This window comes from Onychomys torridus, chromosome 6 (genome assembly GCF_903995425.1).
Source record: "Onychomys torridus chromosome 6, mOncTor1.1, whole genome shotgun sequence".
NCBI lineage: Eukaryota > Metazoa > Chordata > Mammalia > Rodentia > Cricetidae > Onychomys > Onychomys torridus.
In genome coordinates, this window is record NC_050448.1 from 102,413,182 (window position 1) to 102,437,878 (window position 24,697).

General features: G+C 38.6%; 1 protein-coding gene across 50 annotated transcripts in view; it reads right to left on the reverse strand.

The window, feature by feature from the left end:
- Positions 1-24,697, reverse strand: part of Ank2 (ankyrin 2) — a 582,948-nt gene that overhangs the window by 97,227 nt on the left and 461,024 nt on the right. For 48 of the 50 annotated variants that reach the window (XM_036190330.1, XM_036190288.1, XM_036190294.1 and 45 more), the window contains 5 exons: positions 18,263-18,361; positions 12,529-12,726; positions 9,929-10,027; positions 9,673-9,771; positions 4,107-4,205 (listed from right to left, as the gene is read on the reverse strand). In XM_036190330.1, coding sequence (XP_036046223.1) covers positions 4,107-4,205; positions 9,673-9,771; positions 9,929-10,027; positions 12,529-12,726; positions 18,263-18,361 — 594 coding nt within the window. The remainder of the gene's footprint in view (positions 1-4,106; positions 4,206-9,672; positions 9,772-9,928; positions 10,028-12,528; positions 12,727-18,262; positions 18,362-24,697) is intronic. The other 2 variants (XM_036190293.1, XM_036190300.1) reach the window with 2 other exon arrangements.

Consider the following 24,697-nt stretch of genomic DNA (forward strand, 5'->3'; position numbering starts at 1 on the left):
GACTTGTTGATCCCAAACTTTTTACAAAAAGACAGAAAGAACAGCAGCTGGGCCAAAGTTTAAATTTTTGATGTGATTCCTGCTGCCAGTGTTCCTCCAAACCATGTCTGCTGGCAGCTGAGCAAAATTTTAGGAGTTAAGTTTCAAATTAGCTTAAGCTTAAGGATCCTGCCATTGCTCAAATCTAAAAGCAAAGGCCAAGCTCACAACTATGCCAATGGAGCAAGCCTCTAAACAAAAGGATTCTAGAGGACAGACCTTGGTAGGCTTCTGACTTAAATCCACAGAAGACAATGGACAAATGGGGTGAGGTGGGTGGGTAGAAGGGGAGCTAGAAAACAGGGCTAGCTTTACACCTAAAACTAAGAGCCTATGCTAGAAAGCAGTTTACTGATTTCCTCCAGAAAGCCATATCCCAGTCAGTGGACTTTATTGGGGAGGAATTACTGTCTCTGGGCAGAGCCAATTAAGAGAAAAATCTCAGCGTTATGAAAGGTATCCTATTTACTCTAATTCTGTGACCACAGTTCATCAGTGAAATCTTGAATTTTAGGACCCTAAACTACCCTTTAACAAAAGCTGCACTGCAATAAAATAACTTGTGCCAAAATGTTTTATGAATTACATAGCATCAAACAATTGTTAATGAAATCACAAAGTTCCAGGAAAACATTAAAGGAGTCAGTTAAACAAAAGCCCAAACTTCCTGGCCCAAATGCACCTGAAAACATGGCATAAAAAGAATATCCCAGGATAGGTGTCATTGGCACTGCCTGGGCACTTGCTACAAATGCAGAACAGTGTCCCAGCCTGCAATGAAGAGGCTGCCCAGGTGGCTGTAACACAGGTCGCATTTGGAGAGCATTGCTCTGTGAGGAACGGTCCTTGTTCCTCACAGAGGAATATCAGGCTGAGGGATTTCAAGTGCATCTGGGAATATAAATGATAAAGCTAAAAAGAAAAATAAATAATAGCACGTGAAACTTAAATTGATAAAATATAAAGAAATAGATGTTTCTTTATAGAGAAGCGTAAATGTGACTGCAAAGGAGAAAACAAAATGATGGAGCCTCTATGAGGGATACCACAGCATTCTAAAGGAAAGAGGTCCCAATCAGCACGTACATAAAGTGTTCCAGACAGTATCAAAAAATGTTCATCTCTTAGCTAGTTAACTTCAGCTGTCAACTTGACACAGCCCAGAATTATCTAAGGGAGTTCTCATGGTGACTGCCTGCACCAGATGGGCTTATGGGCATGTCTATGAGATGTTTTCTAGATTGTTGACTGATACGGGAGGGCCCAGAGCACTGTGCACTGTGCCGCCCCTGGGCAATGGTCCTGGGTGGTATAAGAAAGTCAGCTGAACACAAATCAGAGTGTGCCAGGAGCAGTGTTTCTCCATGGTCTCTGCTTCAGTTCCTGCCTCCAGGTTCCTGTCTTGGGTTCCTGCCCTGACTCCTTCCATCAATGATGAATTGTGACCAGAGAATATAAGATGAAATAAACTCCTTTCTCCCCAAGACTTTATTCATGGTGCTTATCACAGCAACAGACAACAAACTAGAACAATAGGACAATAAGAGTGGATCAAATCAACGTACAAAAACTACTGAGAGATAAAGAAATGAGTAAATATCATTTCAAAACATAAAAAAAATTTAGTTTGATAGAAATTTAATTAAAATATTAACAGATTTATTTTTAAATAAATGGAAAAATCTTATTATTAAATGTGCATTACAAAATGTTTACCTGAAATATTATTACAATTTCTAGTATAATTAAAGAAGTGTGTGACACTCGATATGGATGGGTTGACCATGGAACTTTTTATTTCAGTGCTGGAATTTGAGCCCAGGGCTTGAAGCACACTGGGAAAAGAAATTTACCACCTGCTTGCATCCTCACACCCTCAATAGAACTATTTCTTTTCTGTTTTTGGTTTTGGGTTTTCGAGACAGGGATTTTCTGTGTATCCCTGGTTATCCTGGAATTTGCTTGCTCTGTAGACCAGGCTGGCCTCAAACTCAGAGACCCATCTGCCTCTGCCATCCAAGTGCTGATATAAAAGGCATATGCTACCATTTCCTGGTTTAGAACTACTTCATAAATACTGATTATCTAGGCAAATAAGAAAAGTCATGTCACAGAATACAGCTGAATAAAAAAAAAATCTCTAAATATATAAAAACATGATCTAATCTATGATGATTTTTTAAGATTTATTTATTTTACATGTATAAATGCTTTTTATGCATGTATGTATGTGTAGTATGTATATATATCACATGCCTATAGAAGTCAGAAGAACTGGAGTTGCAGATGACTATAAGTCACCATGTTGGTGCTGGGAATTGAACTCAGGTCCTCTCCAAGAGCAACCAGTGTTCTCAACCACTATGCCATCCTCCCAGCCCTCCAAGACAGGGTTTCTCTGTGTAACAGCTCTGGCTATCCTAGAACACACTCTGTAGACCAGGCTGCTCTTGAACTCACAGAGATCCATCTGCTTCTGCCACTTGAGTGCTGGGATTAAAGATGTGTACTGCCACCACCCAGGTCCCAATGGTGATTCTTAAAGAAATAAATTGCACTGCTTATGAGAAGGATAGAAAAGCAAATGAGATCTAAAGCAAAAGCCATATTAAAGCGGCCTGTGCTCTGCTGATTCCTCATGACTGTAGGAATCATCATAAAAATGTGCCTGGTAACTCCACTGAATCAGAGAATACTATGAAAGCCTGCAGAAGATTGGAAGTTTCTGAGTCTAAATCTTAGACTTCAAGGATAAAGATGTAGAAGTGGAGTGGCCTGCATTGGATCGCTTTCAATCTTGGCCACTCATGTTTTGACTCCAAGAGAGCCATTTTTCTCATGAGATCATATGGCATGGATCAAGATAAAGTGAGTTCTAGTGGAGGAAAAGAGAGCATGTCTAAGCAGTCCCTGTGAATCCCAGTGATGTGACTGCAAAAGTTCACAGAATAATATGGAAGAGAAATAAAACATATAGTAGGTCAAGGAAGTGTGGCCGCATTTAGGGAAGAAAGATTCCCACACAAAGGGAAGTGGATTAAATTCTTTAAAACAGGAAGGAAAAATTAACCTGTGAAGGAGTTAGAACTGCATGGAAACAGGAATGTCATCGGGTGTCCTCCAGTGCCTATTATTCTGGGATAATAAATATGGAGAATATTCAAATATATAAACACCGGCATACAGAGAAAGTAGACATCATAACAAAAGAGGGGAAATCAAACAGGGAAAGGAAAAGCATTAGAACTTTGAAGACAGTTTGTTTTTAGGTAAGTTGGAAAGAGTCAATATGCAAATATGATTGGTTCTGGTAGTAAGAAATGATGTTTAGTATGTATAGTGCCATATAGTTCAGGAAAGACTATAAATTAAGAGAACAGACAAATGTGAAAGTGGTTTTCAGGATTAAAGACCGATAAAAATTAAAGTCAATTCTGTATTTCTTATATGATATATAGCTACACTCCATTCAAATTTTCCTATAACTTCAGTGTATTTTCATTGCATACACTTATATAGTATTTCTTTATTCTAAAGCATTATTGATCTGATGCTATCAATTTAATATCCTATGGTAACGCCTATTGGCTATCAACTTGACAGATGGAGAAACACCTAGGAGACTGGTTGAGCACACGTCTGAGTGTTTGTGAGGGCATTTCCAGAGATGACTAATGAAGGGTGGGGAGTAAATCTTCCCTAATTGTGAGCATCACCATCCAAGTGACTGGGGTCCTAGGATGAAGTATACCAGCAAAGGCACACACCCTCTTTGCTTCCCAGCCACTGTGAAGTGTGTAGCTTGGCTCTGCTGTGCTATGTAGCCTCACATCAAACCCAGAAATATAGAGCCATCCAATCATAGTCTGAGACCCCTGGACCAGCAAGTCCAAATAATTCTTTGCTTCCTTTAAGTTATTTTCTCAGGTATTTATCACAGTAATGAAAAGTTGATTGAGAGGTACACTGTGGAATTTCAAAATCAAGAAACTAAAGAAGACACCCCATCTTATAAAAGGGGCGGGGCGTGAACTACAATAGAGGAATGCTGGTGAGCTAGCACCTACCCTGGCTCTGGCATCCACGAGAGCACCATTCCTCAGGAGACATCGGACCACTTCCACCTGCCCAGCCCGGGCTGCCATGTGAAGTGCGGTCTCACCACGCTGCCAGAAAACAAAGATTGCCCAGTCATAAATAAACCCACTGCTCTGGATAGCAAAGAACAATGGTGTCCTTTTTGGTGAAATTCAGCAAGATATCCAAGTGTATAAGTGATCTATGAGAAGGCATAATGGTTTGGTTTAGAAAAACGTAGGTTTGCATCTTCCCTATCTTTAGAAGGACAAATGTTTGTAAATGTTTTCCCATTAATGACGAACCAGTGAACTTACCCAAATGTCCAGGACACCCTATGGCTTAGCTTCATGATCAATCTTGTGTAACTTACATGGGTTTGGGTGAAGATGTGATCTTTCATCCTACAAACCTAAAATCTGTCATCCATCCCATTCAATGAGAAACTCCAGATGTCAAAGGTCGTCGACACATTGCAAAACGTAAATCACATCACTTACACCATACATAAATAATTTCTTTTCAAGTTGCAAACCTCACTTCTGAACAAAATCGTATGTTTGATTTGTCTATTTGTTGTGAAATTTGACCATAACTGCTCATAGGAGAAAATTAATTTTTCTAGGAGGTACTGCCTAGACTGTATTTAATTAAAGATGGTGATGCAGAAGGCTACTGAGAGGTAGTATAGTAGCTGCTAATAGTTTCAGTTAACAGTTAAGTGAAGTAGCTGTTAACAGTTTCATTTGCTGCATGGGCATCTTGTCAGTGCTCGGCTGCCTACATCATACTAGGGTCTGACATGCTAATCAGGAGACAATGAAGAAAATGGTTAGACACAAGAGGTTATCCTCATAGGGAAACCTGTTATCACCAAAGGGGGCAGGGATTTTGTCACTCATATAATCCCATAGTTAGAACACAGTATTAGAATAAAACACGTTTGACTGAGCACAACTGTTCTAGAGGGTAAACTGACAATAATCAAGCAGAGGGGCATATCCCACAGGAACTAGATTGACTTCAAACATGCCTATATTGGGAAGGGATGCTTCTGAAAAACTCCTGTGAACAACACCTTCTGATTCCTTGCATAAAATATTCTTAATAGATTTAACATGAAATTAGTGGGATTCATTGCTCACAGTTCCCTTTTCTCACCATGATGACATCTATTGCTTAGGGAAATGTGTGTCAAGCAATGTGATTAGAAAGTGCTGACCTAGATGTTGACTTGAATATTCTCTTCTCACTGACAGCTAACTTATCTTCCAGTGGCCTTATTTTTCTGATGAATTTTGACTTTGTAAAGCAAATGTATATGAATTGTGTCTTATAAAATGATATTAGTCAGGTTTGTCTTTAAGTCTCTAGATGTATGGTGAGATTTTTTTCCTCTTTGGGCAACCATGATTTTACCCTTTTTTCTTCTGTAATCCACATGTCTCTAAATAAATGAGACTGGTATGTTATAATTACAGGAAGAAGAAAAATTCAAAATTTCATTTCTAGGTCTGATGAAGGTTAGCTATTTCAGTAATTTTTATAGAAATAAAGGCAAGATAATTCTTTTTAGAAATTAAGTCAAAGATACCTCTAGGAGTTTCTATGTAATGTTGAATTTAGATGCTCATTTTTAAGCCACACTTTATTAGTAAGTTTTCAAAATACAGAAATATTTCTAAGACTAGTTTTAATATTTAAAAAAATGTTTACTTTTTATCTATATTAAGTTACCCTCTGGTGTCAATACATTTGCAGTGATACTATATATATATATATATATATATATATATATATATATATATATATGCTTAATCTAAAGCCAGGGCTTCCTATAAGAACAGTTGATTTTTATACTCACACCTGGTCACCCTACTTTATAAGGATTTTCTTGTTTAAGTCTAATTTAGTGACTCTGGAGTAATTGGCATTTACTATAAACTGTGGTTACCTTTTTATATTTACATTCCTATTGTTTATGCAGAAGTATAAGGAAAAGGAACTCAGTAGTTATTGCATATTGCCTTATTGGGGGCCTTCTGTTTCCTGATTGTTAGGCATAGCCTGATATCCTTATTTAGCCAACTTAACTTTAGAGATTGGTTTAAAAAAATTAAACATAATGTAAAGTGGGAAGTTAACTATAAATCTAATTGGTTATAAGAAGATAGAATTTCTTAAAGAGCTCTCAAGTGCTTGATGTTCTACTCTCACTGTTATCAATGAATACGGTAGAGGTGTATTATAGAACACAGGTCACCAGCTAAAGTTCACGTATAAGTTTTCTGGGAAAGGAAGTTGTCTGGGGGAAAAAAATGTGTCTGCAAATGTCTGAGTTCTTGGTGCATCTTACGCTTGGTGTGGATTTTCAGACAAAACAAAACTGGCAGGAGAATGCGCATGTTCATGTCCAAAGCAAGTACCAAGTCATGCCCCTCTTTCACAGCTTTAAAACTGGCCCAGCAGACAGCTACATGGACTCCCACTTGGGTTGCATCAAGTTGGAAAGCATCAAAGCACAAAAGACACAATTGCATTTGGAATGCAACACGATGTCAGCAACACACAGAGGTGCCAAGGGTGGGTGCATGGGGGCCAGGACATGACTGGCACTGTCACAGCAAGCAGGCAGTCCTTGTCCACACAGCTTCATAATCAAATCCCAAAGTTCTGGATCCAGTAGCAATGTCCTAATATCTTGAGAACACACAAGTTCACAGGCACCACACTGCTAGAGAAAGTTAATATTACTCTAAATGTAGGGTTGCCGGATTTAGCAAATAAAAAGTTCAAGTGTCCCTTTCAATTTTAATTCCAGACAATTAAGTAATTATTTTATCATGTTTTAATAGTTGCATGACATCTACTTACATTCAAAGGAATTCAGTGTTTATTTGGAATTAAAATTGAATAGGGAGTTTTGCATCTTGACCAGCAAATTTACACTGTCTCTTATCTGAAGTATATAGCTTTCAAAAATAAAATGAACAAACAAACAAACAAACAAAAAATCCAGGGATCCTATTGAGAAGGATTGGTTGACTGAGCTTCCAAGTGCTTGTTTGGAGAGGGCTGAAGAGAAACAATATAAAGGGCAAACAGATGAAACCAATGAGGAAATTTAGGACAACTGCCATGTGGGAGCTAAAGATGAGCACAGCCATGCCAAATCTAAGGTTCTTTCAAAGCCTGAAAGGATGGGAATACTAGAAACCTAACTCTCTCCATGTTCCTGAGGAGACCACCCAAAGTTAAGTAATCAATCAACTAATTGGAATTGGTCAATTAAGTGGTTGTTTGTGGATTATTTTTTGAAGAATTTTAAAAAATGTCTACTAAAGGAAACTTCAGCTGGGTATGGTGGGGCAGACCTTTAATCCCAGCACTCAGGGGGCAGAGTAATGTAGATCTCTGAGTTCAAGGCTAGCCTGGTTTACAGAGTAAGTTCTAGGATAGCCAGGGCAACACAGAGAAATCCTGTCTTGAAAAACCAAAAGAGAAACAAAAAAAGAAATTTCAGCCAAGCTCCCCACTTAGTACAACTACATACATCATTGGGGAATATGATAATATATTTTAGCATATCACTATTGTCTCTGTCATTCCTGTAGGTGTTGGAATGCAAATAAGGAAAATATAGGAAAACAGAATGAAAACAAATGGCAAAAGTAGGTCAGCACACAGGAGTACTTTTCTTGAAAGTTACTGCCCTGTGTGCAAGAATATTCAGGTTCATTTTTTGTTTGTTTGTAGAGACAAAATAAAATGAAATAAAAATTTAAAAATTGTAGGAAATGACAAATCCATGTAATATATTATTTAAAAGGGATAATTTGATATTGAGTAAAGTATTTCCCACTACTGAACTGTCTCTGTTAATCTTTTGATCTTAAGAATTATTGAAAGCAAAAGATTAATAAGAAGCAAAAAGATAAATTATTTTCTTTTTTTCTGTGTGTGTATGTGTGTGAATAAGCCAGGGATTCAGATGACTTCCTCAGTTGCTCTCCACCTATTTGTTTGGGGCAAGGTCTCTCAGCAAACCTGAGTCCCAGCATTCCAGGGGCCCTCCTACCTGTCTCCAAAGGGAGCACTGGGGTTGCAGAAACACAGGACTTTATGTTGAGTGACAGGGATGAAACTCGGGTCCTCATACCTTCACAGTAAGCACTTTAATGACTGAGCCATCTCTCCAGCCCCATGAATTCTTCAAACATTCAAAAATGTTAAACTCAAGTTGGCACATTAGGAAATGACTCCTGTACTTGGTGATTAAGAATCGCCATCTAATGTTGCATTAGGCCAATATGCTATGATTAAGGAAACATAAATACAGACCTGAAATTCTTTAATGGCTTTATGCTCTCACTTTTGAATAATATAATATAAAAAGTCTATTAAGTAAATTGTGTTCTCCACTGGACACTGTCCAAGCACCAGAGGCTTCAAAACTACATAAAGTACAGAAAAAATGAGGATGTGGGAAAGAGCACAGGTAAGAGAGAACCTGGGCACTCTGTTTCACAACTTAAATAGAGAGAGCTATGCCCAAATTAGCACATGCTGTAGTCAACAGCTACAAGTATGATCACTTTAATAATGGCTGCTAATATTCATGTAGGGAGAATCATTCTGCTACATGTGCTTTTTAAAAATTTAATCCTCTTCTGGTCCTGGGAGTGTCTACTATCTGAATAAACACATACAGTGGGTTCCCCTTCCCTGGGGAAAATTTGTATCAGATTATTTGCAATGAAACAATTTTGCAGAGGGTGATTTTAAAGGGTGGTACAAGATAGTGGGAGAAAAACATATATCAAGTGAAAAATCTGGAAGGCTCAGTACTTATTAGCCGAAAGAAAGGGGCCTAGAGACCAGCATTCATTGCATAATATTGTTGATAACTATTTCAGGCATGAGAAACCTCCACTGCATGTATGAATAAGATGAAAGTTAAAACTCAGTAGGAAATAGCAAATGCAATGTAGAGTACTGTGATATCAAAAACAATTATCCTCACTGAAGCCTATCTCTGGCTTGTCTTTGCCAAGATTGATTATGGAGCTTATTTTAATGGAAATTACCTGGAATACAATGCATTCAAACAAACTAGGGTGAGCCCTGAAGACTGATGCACAGCCCATCGTTCATTCACTTTCAGAACCGTGTGTGTGTCTGAAGCACACTGTCAAAGCTGGTTCAGACTCACAAGTAAGTCACCTGCCTAGGCTTCCCAACAGCTAGAGACTGCAGATGGGTCTGACCACACTCAGCCTCAGGGGACTTCTAAAAACATATTCTGCTTTACTACATGCGTTAGATGAATGTTTAATACATCTGTACGAGGAAGCCTAAGCCAGGTCAATCGCCAGCTTCCATTTGTTTTCTGCCACCTGGATTCTGCATTCAGGAAAGTTCCAAACATTATTTTACAAAATGCTGCTTCAGAGGCCCTTCTCTGAGCTCTGATGACACACGCACAAGCCCATACACAGCCACTCCGACTCTCTCACTCTTTCTCCCTGTGGTTATTCTGACCCAAGCCATACTCACAATGTTAGTGACATCTGGAGAGGCTCCGTTCTGCAGCAGAAGGAGGACAATGTTCAAGTGGCCCATGAAGGCAGCCACATGTATTGGTGTGAGGCCAGACTGTGAAACAAAGCAACAGCAGTTTTACTCCTCTGCACTGTGGGCTTTGGGGCTTCTTCAGATAAATGAGACGAGTGAAGAGGACAGAAGATGGGTGAGAGGAAGAGGAAGGCATCAGAGAAGAAATGTTTGGTGAGAAGCTGAAACACTTTTCTACCTCTGTTATAGCTTGGATTGAAGCCCCATATTTCACCAGCAGTTCCATGACTTTGATGCGGTTTTTCTTGCAGGCAATGTGCAGTGGAGTAAAACCATTCTGTGCAAAAGACAATCGAGTTAGTTGAAAACATGCAGAAACAATTCTCACGCAACTCCATGCTGGCACATCACAGGCGATAGTGTTGTATCGTCACATAATGTCACGGTCTCTTCAAGCTCTACAGAGGTGGAAATTTGGGAAGAGAAGTGGTGTGTGTGTGTGTGTATGGGAACTGAATTTTGCTGCTGTCATTATGAGTGCATACAGAGAAGACAAAAACAGAGAAAAGTATGTAAGCCTACTTTTCATAGGAGAAAAGGTAGAGGGCAATTATGTTTTAGAGAAATAGGCTGTCTTGACCGGTCAGGTGATGGAGAAAAAGATGGAGTAACTAGAAGCATATTTTGATGATGGAGGGCCAGTTTCTCGGAGCATAAGAATTGTTCATCTACTTTCAAAAAGCTAGCAATATGATGGCTTTATAAAAAGTGTTTCAGCTTTGCTATTATTTTCTTAGGGAGAGTTTCAAATTAGCAGAAATCATGATGCTGACAATCTTTATAAGAGAAGTTAAGATTTATATTATAACATGTATACCAGATACATTTGATTTTACAAAGAAACAATTAGGTTCCCAGATATATTTTATTTTATGTGGAAATGATTACATTCCTGAATATTTTCAAGAAAGATACGGTAAATTTCTGGGATGGCTACCAGATAACACCTCTGAGAGCTAGAGTTAAGTGGGGCTTCTGGAAGGTACTTGCAATTTTGTAAACTAGGTTACTATTAAGGAACTGGAGAAATCACATAAAAATTTACCTAGCCTCTGCTAAATTGTTATGTATTATATATACCTGTTGTCTTTTTATTTGAACAACTGATCTTTTACAGAAGGATACATACCTTGCTAATTAACAGTTTTAAATGTCCCAGTGAGAACTGAGTGCCATTTGATAATTTCATGTTACCAGTTCTCAGGAAAGCATATGGTCTCAGATAAGCTGGTGACTTTGTATTCTTTACAGTGGAGTGATGAACATAATTTGTTGAGTCATGTCCCCTGTTTATAAACTATGTCATAAGTCAGAGATAAGCAACATGTATATGTGGCATTAAAATACATGCAACTAATCATTTGTCATAGTTTATAAGCTTATTCATCACTATCTAATAAAAAGTGTTTTCCACATCTTATGAGGAAATTAAGATCTTTGCATGCTTGAACATGACCCTGAAAGTATAATCACTTTCTAAGTAATTAGTAATAGGAGAATTGCACTGAAATTTTTCAAATAAATCAATATGCTAAATATTTAATAATTTGCTTGATTTATTACTTTGCTTATTGATGAAATAATTGATTGACTTTTGAGATAGAGTGATCTCATTTATCCCAGGCTGGCCTCAAACTTGCAATGTAGCCAAGGATGACCTTGAACCTCTGATTGCCTACCTCCACCTCATGTAAGATTATAGGCATGTGGCATCATGCCTTATTTGTGTGGTGCTGGGAATCAAACCTAGGGTTTCATACATACTAGGCAAGTATTCTACAAATTCAGCTACTACCCTAGCCCAGAATTTAATTATTTTGACAATTGACTCTCAAAGCTGTCTGAAGGGAATTTTAATTGACATAAACTTTGTAAACATATAGGAAAACAAAGCAATGTGCTCTTAGAGTGAGAATTAGAAAACAAATGCCATAAATTAGTACCTGCCTAAAATACTAATTAGTTAGGCTATAAGTAAAGCAAGAAAGATTTATTCCATATTATTAGATCATGGGAGACACAAAGCTGCCCTGGGGATGGCTTCCTACAGTTTCCCTTGAGCAGGTCTTGGAACGCTTTCTTTAAAATGCTTTGCAAAGCAGTAATACACCAAGCATCCCCCAGCCCATGGAATGGGTAGTCAGTCCATAAAGGAAATGTCCAAGTGAACTCTCACCAGCTACTGTCTTAGACCTTCTCATAGAATCAAACATATTCAGCATTTTAAACACTTTATTTTCCTTAAGAGATTCATAAAGATCAAACTTTTCTTACCTGTATCCTAAATCTATCTAGTATTTAGAGGTACCTAGAACTGACTTTGTTATTTCTCTTTTTCAGAAACTGAGACAGAGTTTCTCTGTATGGCCCTGGCTGTACTGGAACTAACTCTGTAGACCAGGCTGAACTCAGAGATCAGCTTGCCGATGCCTCCCAAGTGCTGGAATTAAAGGAATGTACCACCACCACCTTCTATTTCTTATTTTTTTTAATATCTAGCCTCTACTTTAAGACACTCATCATCCCAGAGTTTCATACTGTTTACAACCCACAGGTTTCAGAAATAATAATCCAGTATTCTCCTAAATCTGCTCGAGTTCACATCCAATTAGGAAACTATGAAAGCATGAAGTAGGCTGCCAGCTTTCAGGGGGGTGACAAGCTTGGTTGTTATTAACTGTGGATCTATAACCATGCATCAGTGTAGGTGCCATTGGCTAATCAATGTGGTTGCTTCCTCAGGCTATATTTGGTGGATGTGGGTTGGGCCAGGTTTACCAGGGCTCTCGCATTCGGGTTGGCTCTCTTGTCCAGAAGGAGTTTGGTGACACGGTAGTGGCCACAGTGTGCAGCAACATGCAGGGCCGTCAGGTAATCCAGGGTGACGTCATCTACAGGTGCCTTGTGCTGTAGCAGGTGCTTTACACATTCCACGTGGTCCCCCTGAGCAGCCATGTGTAGTGGAGACAGCCCATTCTGCACATCAAAACAAAGAGGAAACAAGTCCATATTTTGTTTTTATTACTTTCACGTTTGGGAGCCTGCAAAGTCAATCTTGATCCATAACACAGCTGGAGGCAGTAGAAATAACTCGCCTTTAATATCTGAATTGTAGAACAGATTGTGTTAGGTAAATGGGGAAGGAAAGAGTATATTTAATTTTATAACCATAGTAATCTTTAGCAAAAGGCATTACATGTTTTTCATAGTATGTGTCAATTCAGCTTGATTTTAGAAATTATGAGAACAGTATTAGATATATAGGAATGATGGTTTATAAATCATTTTTATCTAATACTATACATAGTAATCTACATTAAATTATCTCTCTATCTACATTTCTTTTCCTATAATCAGAGAAGTACTTGGGTAAAGGAGGGAAAGGTGTGTGCATGGGTCACGGAAATAGAAAAAAATTCACTATATTTTAGGTTCAGGATTCAGAAAAATTCTAAGATCCTTTTTTTCCAATAATAATACAAGACTTACTTTAAAGTAGGAGGAAAGAGACAGACAAAGACATCCACCCAACAAAGACAAAGTCAGATATCTACACCACAAAATAACTCAAACATCATTACATCAGATGCCTAGATCCCAATGCAAAAATACAAACATGAACAGCCAAGACAGAACATCTCCTCCAGAATCCTATAATAATAGCTCCCCAAAATGTAATTTAGCTGAAGCACAAGACAAGGACTTCAGAATAACAATTATGAATATATTCAAAGACTTTAAAGAGGATATGAATAAATGCCTTAAGGAAGACCATGAAAACAAGACAAACAGTTGAATGATACATTGAAAACATTTCAAGAAATAAAAGTAGCAATAGGATCACTAGAGAAAACCCAAACTGAAGCAAAACTGGAAATGAAAAGTTTAGGATGTCAAACAAAAGCTCAGAGGTAAGCCCCACTAGAGAATACAAGCCATGGGAGAGAGAATTCCAGATCTTGAAGACAAAGTAGAAGAAATGGATAGCTCAGTTGAAGAAGATGTTAAATCTAAAAAAATCCAGGCACAAAACATCAGGAAATCTGGGGCACCATGAAAAGACCAACCTGATAAATAATAGGTTAATAGGTATAAAGGAATAAGAAGAAACTCAGGTCAAAAGTACAGAAAATATTTTTTCATCAGACTATATAAGATTCCGCCAGGCTAAAGAAAGAAAGATATGCCTATCAAGGTGCAAGAAGTATATAGAACACCAAACAGACAAGACAAAAAAAAAAAAAAAAAGAAAAGAAAAGAAACTCCCCATGACACATAATAATCAAGGCATCAGATGTTAAGAACAAAGAAAGGACATTAAAAGCTTCATAGAAGAAAGACCAAGTCACATATAAAGTCACACTCATTACAATAACACCCGAGTTTTCAGTGGAGACTGTGAAAGCCAGAAGAACCTGGAACTGTATTATACCATCTCTAAGAGACAACAGATGTCATCCCAGACTATACCTTATAATTTGGGGAAAGAGTCTTATGCTATATATACACATATATACACTGGATATATATGAGCTACCCATTTCTCCTACTTTGTCTTCAAAATCTGGAATTCTCTCTCCCATGGCTTGTATGCTCTAGTGGGGCTTACCTCTGAGCTTTTGTTTCATATCCTAAATTTCTCATTTCCAGTTTTATTTCAGTTTGGGTTTTCATTGGTGATTCTGTTTCTACTTTTATTTATGGAAATGCTTTCATTATTCCATATACTCATGTGCATGCTATATAAGACAGAAGAAAAACAAATGCGAGCACTCCTCCGTATTGGACCACACAGGAAAGACCTCAATAGACAGTAAGGAAGTATATCTGTCTTAAAAAAATAAGTACATTAGGAGGATTAATAAGGAGAGGGGTTCAGAGGCATATGAGACTTTGTGAAAGAGGTTGGCATGGTTGGTAGGGCTGGGACAATAGGAATTGCCTTGAGTAATGTGTTCAGAACAGCTGGATTGCAGAAAAAGAGAAGAGAAACCATTAGGGGCCTCTCGTAACCATCTAAGTGGGATACATGGTGGCAATGAGGCTGCTCAACAGCTTCTGGTTTAATGATGTACATAGAAGGAAGCGGTAGTACAATGTGGAGTGAGAAAAAGAAGAGCATGATATGAACAGCATCATATGAGGTATCTGAGACACTGAAAGAATGAAATGCCCATGAATGAAGACACAAGATTCAAAGAGGGTTATATTTAGGGGTAGGCAAAATATCATAAGCTTGTTTTTAAACTTAATTGGAACTGCCCAGTAAATATCCAAATAGTCTTAGGAAGCTGCCATGAACATACAGAATTCTAGAAATATCCACATATGTGTCAGCAGAGCACAGGTAGTGTTTAAAGATAAACTTCAGGAAATGTCAGAGGAAGTGAGTAGGGAGAGACAGAACAAACAAAGAATGTGGCCTCAAACACAGAATTGCTAACAGCCAGAGAACTGGGAGCTGAAGAGAAAATAGTCACAGAGCCTGGGACGCAGATGCTAGAGATGTATAAGGAATCCAAAGAAATATCACGTCCAAGAAGGCAAATGAGGAAAGTGTTTGGAAAGGGAGGGATGGGAAGTTGTGCCAGGGGACAGAAATAGGACAGAACACAGACTCCAAGGGCTCTGATTCATAGAACAGATAGCTGTGGAAGTGGGAGTTTGTGGACATCACCTCCTGCTTCCTTCAGTTTTTCTCAGTGTCATACAAAGAAACAAAGATGGCCAAGCAATTTAAAGAAAAATTGTGGCTTAGTTAGGTAGGAGGGAGCAACGTGAATCACTATGGAAACTGCAGTGTAATTTGTCAGTCCATACACTGGGCTAAGCTAAGGTTAGTGAGTCTGAAGGCAACGACATCACTATTGCCAGGCTCAGGTACAGGACTGTGATGTGGACTTAGTCACCACAGGCAGTGATAGAAATGGAACTTTTTGTCTAGAGGTAAGGGCCCAGGGTGAGGACAGAGACGGTGAAACTGCCTGGGATTGGAGATGTAGAGCGAGTGAGCTGAGACAGGAGGAATGGTTGGGGAATGTGAGGTTAGAGACGGGGATCACAGAGGTCTTACAGTCAGTACACTGAGAATTCGCCGTGGAGTATGGTGAAGATTGATTTCTCTGAGAGCTCCAGCTTTCAAAGAATGAGGGGAAGTGGCTTCAAGGAGGAAGACTGGGTGAGTCAAAACTGAGAGCTGTAGCGGGGGGAGGGAGGCACTCTGCCACACACATGCTAGTGGCATTGTGCTACTCCAACCCCATCAGTTCATCTGTTCCGAGTCCTTTACCCTCACAGAGCTCTGCACTTCATAATCTTCTCCCGTCTCTCCTGCCCTGGAGAGTCTAAGCTTCTTCAAGATGCTTTCTGATTATTATTTATCTTGCTAGCTCCTTGGTAACCAGATCAGTGCCTGGCACATTGTATCTTCTCCATACATGATATAGCTGGATGCGGGACTGAAGGGGTACAACCATGTGGTCATCAATGCTCTAATGTTGGACCCTTAAATTTAAATGACTCCTTATTAGACAGGAAAGTCATCTCAAAACTGACACTTAAGTAATCCATATTCTTGCTGGTTATGAGTCCATTATAAATAAAGTGTAAACAAAGTTATTTGAAAATTTCTTGGAAGATCACATAGGCCTCAGTTTTTGTATTTTAAAAATTCGGGTGTAACATGGTTGGACTGAAATTTTGTATCCATTTAAATTGAAGTATATTTCTTCAATAAGCTTTCCATAATTATCTCTGCATAACCCAGTCTAAATTGTTGCATATTTTAAAAAATATTTTTGCAACATTCACAATACAAAATAATAATGAACACAATGCAGATAACTTACTTCACATTATCTATTTCTTGTATGAAGTCAGTGTTTTTTAATGGTTGGTGAAACATATCGTTCAGAAAATGATTACATTCTCAATATATGTTAAGTGTGTGTGATGATTCGCTCCAAATGTTTAATATTCTATATTTCGGGAGGTTTAAATGCCCTCCCTCCTGATCTTCTGTGCTAGCAGGGAAGAAAAACTCTGAGGGACTCTGATCCTGCAAGGGCCAGGATCTCTGCACAGAGCTTCAATGAAATTGTCAATTAAAACAGAAGTTGAGCCAGGCGTGGAGGCATGTGCCTTTAATCTCAGCACTTGGGAGGCAAAGGCAGACTGATTTCTGAGTTCAAGGCTAACCTGGTCTACAAAGCAAGTTTCAGGACACTCAGGACTATACAGAGAAACTCTATTTCAAAAATCAATGCATATATATATATATATATATATATATATATATATATATATATATACATACACATACGTGTGTGTGTGTGTGTGTGTGTGTGTGTGTGTGTGTGTGTGCGCAAGCGTGTTGAAGATACTTCATGTGAGGCCAGTGTCTTGTTTTTTTCATCTTTCCCTAGTGCTAGCATTGTGGAATGTCGCATTATTAAGGTGTGGGAATAGGGTGAAATCAGGAGAAAAATGTAAGAGTTTCGTGTAATTTTTGTTGTATTTAAGGATCTAAAAATTGTTGCATATCCCATTAAATAATTCTGGGTGATTAAATGTCATTTTATGTTTCACAATATTTTCTGAAGAGATTGGAGGAACACACAGCAATAAAGTTTACAAATATTGATAATGAAAACCTCCAAACAATTCTTTTTTTTTTTTTTTTTTTTTGGTTTTTCAAGACAGGGTTTCTCTGTGTAGCTTTGCCTTTGCGCCTTTCCTGGAACTCGCTTTGGAGACCAGGCTGGCCTCGAACTCACAGAGATCTGCCTGCCTCTGCCTCCTGAGTGCTGGGATTAAAGATGTGCGCCACCAATGCCCGGCTCAAACAATTCATTTATTGTGTGATTTTTATTCCCATGGAAATGGGTTTTCTTGTTTGAACATTTGATACCCCCCCCCCAAAAAAAAAAGTTCATTGTTGTATGCCATAAAGAACAGAATGTGTGCTTTAGTTTGCTTTGTAGTTCATTATAGGTGACTGATTTTAAGGTATGCTGTTCCTATCACCTTTACAAGTCCCTAATATAGTCAACCAATTCTACTATGAAGTAATTATTCTAATTAATATTGCCCAAAAGAAAGATTAAGTAAGTTCAAAGTTCTATCTTCTAGTGTTAATGGTATTACCTTGACAGATAATTCTACATGTATTATATAGTTATCTTAGAAAGTCATAAAAAAATCTTAGCTCATGCAATATAATAGTTTCATATATATTAATATATTTAATATTCTTATTTTTATGTAATATGGTTAGCCAAGTTTTCATCTACAGTAAAAATAGGTTTAAAAACAAAAGAGATCTAGAGGTATTCATTTAGCACATTCTGATGCATATATTTGCTCATTTTAATAATTTTGCAAGATTGGTATTTCTTCTCTCTAGCACATTGAATAAGTAAGAACATTTTGACTGGTGTTTTAGCTTTGAGAAGAGAGATTACCCCAAGTGCCTTAAGTGTCCTTGGATGCCGTTTTACTCATAATGACTCACCTTGGTCCTTGCCAGCAAGGGAGCACCCCGTTCCAGCAGCAGCTCCACCACCTGGTCATGCCCACTTCGTGCAGCACAGTGAAGTGGTGTCAGCCCATCCTGACAAGAGAATCAAGATACTAAGCCTAAGTTCACACCTTTAAAAACAAACAAGCAAAAACAAGATTATGTCTATTGCCACTGACAGGAGAGATGCTTGGAAATTTGATCCTGGAGATCTGATAAAAACACAACAAAATGCTACTTACCTTACATGCATACATACATACATACATACATACATACATACATACATACATGCATGCATACATACATGCATACATACATACATAGAGAGAGAGAGAAGACAGAAAAAGATTTTGACATACAGAATTAGAAGGGGAAAACAGGCTTCAATACAGGAGGACTGAACATGTTGACTCCTGTCAAATGTTTACATATCCTAGGAGATGAACAGACACAGAACACATTGATGACTGTATCATCCTTCTCACTTGGAACCAAAACTGTGGCTGTACTGTTATGTCCTTTGATTTTGGTTTTTTCTGCATCACTTTTATTTAAAAACTCTTCTTGCTCTAATTTGTCCACGAATATTCTCTTATGTACTATGAAGACTTTCTTAAATTGTCCAAAAGTGTTTTGTGGTGCCCTGAATTTCTTCATAATCTTTTAAGATTTTTCAACATTTAACAAAAAATCATACCACTATTTCAAAGATGAAATTTATTATTAACAAATACAATTAAAACTATAAATTTCATAGCTACTTAAAATGAACTGGGATTATCAACATCTGCACCATACCTGACTTTGATGTTTGGGTTCTGGCAATGAAACCCAGGTCTTCATGTTTTGTAGCAAGTGCTTCAAAGGAGCTGTCTGCCCAGGCTCAAATATTAGACTCTTTAAGACTTCGAATTACCTTATTAAATTTGTGTGCCCCACCTATCTTTGGCTAGGATTTTGAGTGATAATGACTCTTTGCTTTGACAAGTCTATTTAGCCAGTGAGAAGACACTGAATAGCTAAAACAACACTTGGGGTTTGGGGTATCAAAATTAGCATGAAAAGGCTCCAATTTAAATAAGGCATTTAGCAACAGCTGTGGCGGGGGGGGGGGGGGGGTGTCACATTACTTTTAAGATTTCCCAGAAGAGGCTGAAAGGGAGATTGTGCTGGGGGAAAAAATGGAAATAATAATGCTTTTCTGTTTTCATACCAGCACCTTGTAGTAGTGATATAAGTTGTGTAGTAAATGACATAGCGTGGTTTCTCCAATGCATGCTTGGTGGGGCTTCATCAATCTTTGGTTTGAAGAATGCCAGGCAGTAAGCAGAGGACTGGGACAAATGGAAGATCAGAAGCCTTTGACCAATCTCTATGAGGTGAGGCTCCATGCTATGCACAAGAGGATGAGTTTTCTTACTTGGTCTTACAGTCTTAAGAGAAAGACTATGTATGGGAGGGATAATGGCTTATATGGCTTCAAGTAAAGGGGGATATATCATTTTGAATGAATTGTCTGAAATACTCTCTCTGCAATCATGGTAAAATCACAAAAATACCCTTCAGGTAACAATAGGAACCCTGTAAAGAACTTTTAGCATACCCATAAGAGCATCAAAGAACTAGCGAGGACTAAGTTCTCAGGCTCACAGTTAATGATGCAGTGCTCCTCTCCTTATGAGAGACCAGGGGCTGGTGATGCTGAATTCATTGTACGATGAGCTCAGCCTGGCTGGAATTGGAATCTTCACTACAAAGCACACCATCAAATTATTGCCAATTCTTGTCCAGGTTTTATATTCCAGGACCGCTAAATTATAGTTTGAAGGCTGAATTTCTCTGCCCTCCAAAGTTCCCTTCTTCATGGGTCCTTTCTTCTTCACTAAAATATAGACAGACACACAGACATGCTGGCCTCCCTGCTGTGAGTAATTTAGCAAAGGCTATTCAGTTCATTTAAGAGAGGCATCACCTTTCTTCTCTTATCTCCTCCTTCCTTGCTCTCTGACTTGCTATTTTTCCAGTAATGGATCCTGAAATCAGATCGTTATTATAAAAACGCTGCATGTCCTAGCTCATGTTACCTAATTGTGCCAAAATCCATTTCACCCTTTTAGCAATCTCATTTCTCAAATATGACGACCTTCATATTTCTCAGGAAAATAATGTTTCCTAAGTTGTTAGGAAGAGGAAATAAGATGATATTTCTAGTGAATTTATCGAGATGCCCAGCGTATCATACATGTATGACAGCTGGTAGCTGGTAGCACCCCTCTAATTACCTCTTCCAATAAGTAGAAATGAGGGGTTCCTTTTTCTGATGTGTTTTCTTCAACATCCTTTAGCATTTCTGTGTACCTTTATTGTTGGCATTGAAATATGTGTTTTAATATTGTAAATATAGTCCTCCTATGGGGTAGCTCTACATTTAAATAATAAATAAGTTTTAAAACAGGAAAGAGTAATGACCTTAATAAAACCCAAATTAATAGTCTCATTTTAACTAGCTATAAAATTTATAGTTAAACTTTAAAGAGGGAAGTTTTAGACATTAACAAAGGGCTCTGATTAAAATGTCTCAGAGTCTCATACTAAAGCCTGCCAATGACGAGGCTTCCAAGAGGCCAAATGCCTTCATTGTTGCCAAAATAGAAGTGATGGCAGGGAGGAACCAAGACACAGATTCACTTCTTTAGCCAAACATAACCTCTATAAATTTTGCTTTTCTCCAGATAATGGAAACCTCAAATATGTGAAAAGGAATGAGCAGATGAGGGAGAATTCTAGACAGAATACACTATATTCTGATGATCTTGACTGCTAGAAGTAACTGAACATAAAGATAATTAAGATTTTGAAAATATGTGTATAGAAACCCTTTTACAATGATAGTCAAAAATTAAGCGTTTTCTATTTCAAATATGCTTTAAGAGACCAGAAAGCAAAATCAATTCTATTATCTTCCATTATTTTAGTAATCAAGAATTGTAATTCCAGAATGGGCCTCTCAATCCCAGATCACAAATCTTGAGTTCAGGCTTACCAGATACCTTGTACATGGTAAAAGGAGCATGACCCCTTTAGTTGTGGCCAGGGTATGAGAGTCTAACAATGCTGTAAACCAGTGCTGCTTAGATTAGACAGAGGAATGTTTAGCTCCTGAGTGGAAAGCTTACCAGCATCCAACACTGTATACCATCGACATGGGCTGGATGAAGCTAGCCCACAAAAAACAAACAAAAACCACCAGAGAGCTCACTTTTGCATCCCATGTCAATTCTGCCTACAGCAAAACCATGTTAGCATCTCTTAGCAGATAAAGAAGAGAATATTTATATCATGGAAGTCAGCAAGGGAAAAGCCTACAAATCAAGCCACTTCAGTATATCTTGTTTTTAAAGAATTGATTATCAAATATTCACCAGCACATACAGTATCCCTTGGGTACCTGTGGTAAATCCTTCCTCCCACTCAGCCCTCGTGTGTGTGTGTGTGTGTGTGTGTGTGTGTGTGTGTGTGTGTGTGTGTGTGTCCCTGACTCTTTCCCACACCAGCTCTCTCTTTTGTCTCTCCACAGTACTGAGCATCAAGTGTGGACTCAGATACACTGGGTAAGCACTCTTTTACTGAGCCATGACATAACCTGTGACGTGCTTTGGGAAAATGAAGAGCTGATCTGGCTCCTTCAGTGTTGAGTCCCCTGAATTCACAGCACATGCAGGAACTTAGCTAACTGCTGAGGGGAAGAAGGAGCAGGATGTCTACACTCCATACAAAACTAGAAAATCTACTCTTTGCATCTTAATCCTTGATTAAAATTCAATTTACTTCTCTGTCCAAAAGCTACAGAGTACAAAATGTGGCCCCAAATTCCCTCCCCACTGCTTCCGTTTGACAACCTTCCTAAAAACAACTAGTTAAAGGTAAGACAAGCACAGGAGTCCATATCTCTTTTATTTCTGAGTACTTCGATTTTTGAAAACAGTGCTCTCAGTGCGGGGCTTTTTATTTGTATATGCAATGCATGTGAACCCTGGAGACAAGAACATCTTTGAAGAACTCAAGAAGTACTATAATGGCAAATGAAAACAAAATCAATTGCTTGCTAATGAGTACCTGCTCCAGAACAGCATTAACAAAAGCAGTGAATATCTGCAAGACACTGGCCAAGATTTTTCAAAATTACTGCACTAAGGTTTAAAAGCGGGGTGAGCTAGGGGGAGGATAATAACAGTAATTCAGGGAGCAGGAAGCAGGCAAAGCCTGAGCATCCTCAGATCCTCAGACTGCCCTGTGGCCGATCCATAGCACAGCAGAGGAAAGGCCATGGTTACAGGGCAAAGGCTGAAACTAGGCAAAGCTCCTATGCGAGGACGGGGTACCACACTCTGGAAAGACAAACAACTCCCAGTCTCCTACGTGGCATGATACTGCTACCCTGGAACAAATGTTTGAAGAGAAATGAGGTTTTTGGGGACTTTTTAAGCACCACTTTGGGAGTTAATGAAAAAAAAAATAGAACTTCTGGTCGAGGACTAGTACAGAGTCTAAAAGCTAAACAATTTCTAGCTTCAAGATGGATGTGTGGGCTGGATTTGACCCTTGCTGTTTTAGACTGTGAGAATATGAAGTCCTAGAATATACAAATGTATAGAGAAAATGCATAGTCTATTTTCCCTCTTCAATAGACATTGTTAATCTACCAGGGATTTTGATTTTATTTTATTTTATTTTTTGCTTGCTTGCTTGTATAGGTGAGTGGGGTTTTCTAGTGTTTTTTTTGGTTTTGTTTTGTTTTTTTTTTAAGATTTATTTATTCATTATGTATACAGTGTTCTGCCTGCACACCAGAAGAGGGCACCAAATCTCATTACAGATGGTTGTGAGCCACCATGTGGTTGCTGGGAGCTAAACTCAGGACCTCGGGAAGAGCAGCTTAACCTCTGAGCCATCTCTCCAGCCCCCTGGGTTTTTTTTTTTAAAGAGGTTTTAAAACAGTTTTTAACTTAAAGCTTTTTTGAGAATTTCTTAGATGCCTGCTATACCTCCATCCATCCCTTTCCCTACTTCAACCCCTTCTGTGACTGCTCCCACAAACTCATGACCTATTCTTCACTGTTGTTACACACACACACACACACACACACACACACACACACACACACACACACACACGAACTGCTGAATGCATTTGGAGTAGCTCGTTTGCACCTGTGTTGAAGGCTTACTTCTTGGGATTGGATAGTATCAGGGGCTTGTCTCCGGGGAAGACTGGTTGTCTGCCCCTCTTTCAGCAGCAACTGATTGCATGTGGGTTCTCATCTCCACGTAGGACCCTTCCATATTCCCCCCATCTGTGTTGGCATGACAACTGAGGCTGCTGATACACAGCTCCTGTTTACAAGACCATAGTTTTAAATTTCAGGGGTGCAGTTTTCCTCTCATATAGAGAAGATTGTAGAGCTGTTGTCAAATAGGTTTTTTTTTTTGGGGGGGGGTGTGCTTCCTCCATTTGTTGTTGAGACAGGGTCTCTCTACATAGGCCAGGCTGGCCTCAGTCTCACTTGGTAGCCCAGGCTGACCTCCGAATTATAAACCTCTTGCTCTCTTCTGTCTGAGTACTGGGCTTACATGTGTACATCATCATACTAGGATTATAGGTATACATCACTAAGCCTGGCTCAATTTTGTGTTTCGAAAATACTTGGCCGGGTGGTGGTGGTGCACACCTCTAATCCCAGCACTCGGGAGGCAGAAGCAGGTGGATCTCTGTGAGTTGGAAGCCAGCCTGGTCTATAGAGAGAGTTCCAGGAAAGGCACAAAGCTACACAGGGAAACCCTGTCTCAAATAAATAAATAGATAGATAGATAGATAGATAGATAGATAGATAGATAGATGAATGAATAAATACTTAACATTTTTGTAGCCAAATCTACTCCAGAAAGCCGATATTAAAATACTGCACATACATATTTAAGAAAAATGCATATAAAATCCACACTATTATAAAAATATGAGTAGCTAAGTAATTAATTTACTCCTTTTCCTTCCTTTCTTTTTCTTTTCTTTCTTCCTTTTTTTGGGGGGAGAGACAATTTCATGCAGCTCAGGCTAGCCAAGGATAAAATTAAGCCTCTGATCTGCCTGTCTATACCTTATGAATGTTGATATTATAAGTGTGCTACAGATGTGTACTACTGCACTCAGTTTATGTGGTGCTGGTTATCTAACCCAGAGCTTCATGCAAAGTAGGCAAAGACTATACTAAATGAATTATATCTCCATTTAATAAAGGAAAATAATACAGCTATGAGTTAAGCCTCATACAACCGTATAAAGTTAGGGGCCACTATTAGCAAAATTCTGAGGTCGGAAAAATGCCAACACTGCCTTAATGAATGGCACAAATAGGATTTGAAATCTGG